Source organism: Charadrius vociferus, unplaced genomic scaffold, assembly GCF_000708025.1.
Source record: "Charadrius vociferus isolate BGI_N301 unplaced genomic scaffold, ASM70802v2 scaffold505, whole genome shotgun sequence".
Classification (NCBI taxonomy): Eukaryota; Metazoa; Chordata; class Aves; order Charadriiformes; family Charadriidae; genus Charadrius; species Charadrius vociferus.
This window is the reverse complement of record NW_009648645.1, coordinates 83,555-86,202: the sequence shown is the minus strand read 5'-3', so window position 1 is coordinate 86,202 and position 2,648 is coordinate 83,555. Positions and strand designations below refer to the sequence as shown.

Below are 2,648 nucleotides of genomic sequence, written 5' to 3'. Positions count from 1 at the left end.
ACCTCTCTGGGTTTCCTTTCTTTTTCTTAACCTTTAACAAAATAACAGAAAAAAACACTGTTTACAGGTGTTACTTCAGAGATCAGGGAGTCTGTGGGAAGGATGGATGCCCTTTAGAAACGATCCTAGAGTAGTGTGTTTGTGTGAAATTTTGGCACCTTGATTGCAGGGCAACTACTAGTGTCACTGAGACTCCTGCAGATCCCTTACCTTCCCACATGCTTTATTTTTTTTCTCTTTCAGACCAAGTGTTCCTGATCACAGAATCACAGAATTTCCTATATTGGAAAAGACCCGTAGGATCATCTAGTCCAATCATTAACCTAACACTGACAAGTCCACCACTAAACCATGCTCCTGAGCACTATATCTACACGACCCTTAAATACTTCCAGGGACTCCACCATTGCCCTGGGTAATGCGTTTCAATGCCTGATTTTCAGTAAAGAAATTTTTCCTAATGTCCAATCTAAACTTCCCTTGGTGCAACTTGAAGCCATTTCCTCTTGTTCTATCACCTGTTACTTGACAGCACAGGTCGACTCCCACCTCTCTGCAGCCTCCTTTCAGATAGTTGTAGAGAGCACAAATCGTCGCAACTAGCCAAAGCTCTTACGAGGGATGAGGAGGTTGATTAAGACTGCTGAAAGACAGAGATAAGAAACTACTTGAGCTTAAGTGGAACTAGGTAAAGGAATTGACCCATAACTAGAGTGATTTGTCCTAGAAAGGTTACAAGGAAAACAGTGTTTTTGCAAAATGAACCAGATACCTGACATGCGGAGGCTTGCAAGGCCACCTGTACCTAAGCAACTATACCTGTAATACCCTCCAGAGATCAAGACTGTCGCAGTAAAGGCATCAGAACAGCACCTTTGGGTATGGACGCAGCAGAATTGGGACCAATGAGGAAAAAGTCATTTAAGGCAGGTTGCTTCTTTGAGGGGAAGTTAGGTAGACAAAGGGAGGCGCAAGAGCAGTGAAAAGGTTGTTCCAGATAAAGGGAAAAAGGTGGGAGGAAAAATTAAGATCCGTTGAAGAATGAAGGGGACTTCTGCTCCAACAGTATGAGTGCAGATGCCCACAGATAATAAGGCTGATCTGCACGTCCAAGCCCACCAGGACATCAGCCAGCCTCTTTGGATAGCCCACTGGACTCTCCACCAGGTCCATGTCCAGAAGACTTGGTGTAGAAGAATAAAGAAGCCTAGAAATGCACCCTAGTGCATGTGGTATGGAGGGGAAAGGATAATAAAACTGAAAGTATGTCATTCATAAGACTTGTGATAATAGCTTTGTAATAGCTGTGTAATGGAATGCAAAATTGTGTCACTGTAAATTAGTCACATTGGCATGTCTGTTAGTTAATTAGAATATTAGTTGGTAATGTCTTACTTAATCAATAAAAGTTGTAGTCTCCTAAATCAGTTATGTCTCAAGCTTGCAGACCAAAAGGGTAGAGTTGGACTCATTAAGTAACACTGACTTCCAGCTGAAAGAGAAAGAGGCAGAACCATTTCAACATGTTCCCACTGGAGACTGCTGAAGAGATCTGTTTTTCCCAGAGTTTGTCAGAGAGTGTTTTCCAGGATCTGGTGAGTATGGATGCTGTTAAGAGCTGGAAAAAGGAGACAGCAAAGGCCACAAAGTAGGCAGTGTTTGGACCAAGAAGGGCTCTTGAAAGAAGAGAGGGTTTCCTATTTGGACAGAGCTGGTGGGATGTTTTTCATGTCCATAAAACTGAAGTTTGCCAGAGGAGAAATCTTAATGCACCTTCCCTAGTTTTCAGATGTTTTGCAGCCATTCTTACACTAGTCTGTGAATTTCCTATTCTATAAACTGATACTCAACAGGCACTAAAGTAATGTAAAGCCACCTTTCAAATTCTCCCTCTGTTCTTTAACTCTTGCAGCAGAAATGGGTGGAAAGGTGCTCTTGTTCCCTACTGAAGGAAGAACTTAAGCTTCTTTTTTGCAGTCAGGACAGTGCTTCATGCCCTATGGATAAATACTACCCTTGGTGGTATCAGCAAAATCATCGTACAAGTGAGGTGTCTAGAGAACGCTCAATGGAGAGCAGAATAGAGTACTTCCATATTCGTGTCAGCCTAAATCTGATTACTTTGATGGAGTGAAGCAGAGTTGTATAAATTGTTAGAGATGGGAATCCAGTAGTTATTCTTAGTGCTTCATTTCATTTACAGAAAAGTCCCATCAGAAGTATGGAGAACCACCAAGCCTGATGATTTTAACCACTTCATTTTCACTTGTTTTCTGCTTAGATAATTTGTTCTGAATGTTGATACCAAAGCATAAGCTTTACAGAACAACTGAAAAACTATATTGGCTCTTAGGAAATAGTGTATTGTTTCTGGTTGCTTTCATTTTCAGAATAATAGCCAGAGTGATGCATTCAAAACCAGCTGCCACTGGGGACTGTAAGTAGCTAGGGCAGCCAGTTAAGATGTCAATTCATTTTGTCTCTGTCTCTAGAAAATAATAAGCTGCTTCAATCTGTGTGGTCAAATAAACACATTAGTACCAAATGTATTTAATTGAGCAATCTCTTCAATTGTTTGTGTCACCAAAATGAAAACTTACTAAAGATGCAAGGGGCTAGATTGTCACAGGTGCTGTTGATCCTTATAG

At 41.2% G+C, this 2,648-nt stretch overlaps 1 protein-coding gene across 1 annotated transcript in view; it reads right to left on the bottom strand.

The window, feature by feature from the left end:
- The window catches only part of SMC5 (structural maintenance of chromosomes 5), a 56,744-nt gene extending 55,571 nt beyond the window's left edge, over nt 1-1,173 (bottom strand). The window contains exons 1-2 of the mRNA XM_009886407.1: nt 1,120-1,173; nt 3-31 (exon numbers count right to left, since the gene is read on the bottom strand). Of these exons, the coding sequence (XP_009884709.1) occupies nt 3-31; nt 1,120-1,173 (83 nt within the window). The remainder of the gene's footprint in view (nt 1-2; nt 32-1,119) is intronic.
- Nucleotides 1,174-2,648: the final 1,475 nt, after the last annotated feature.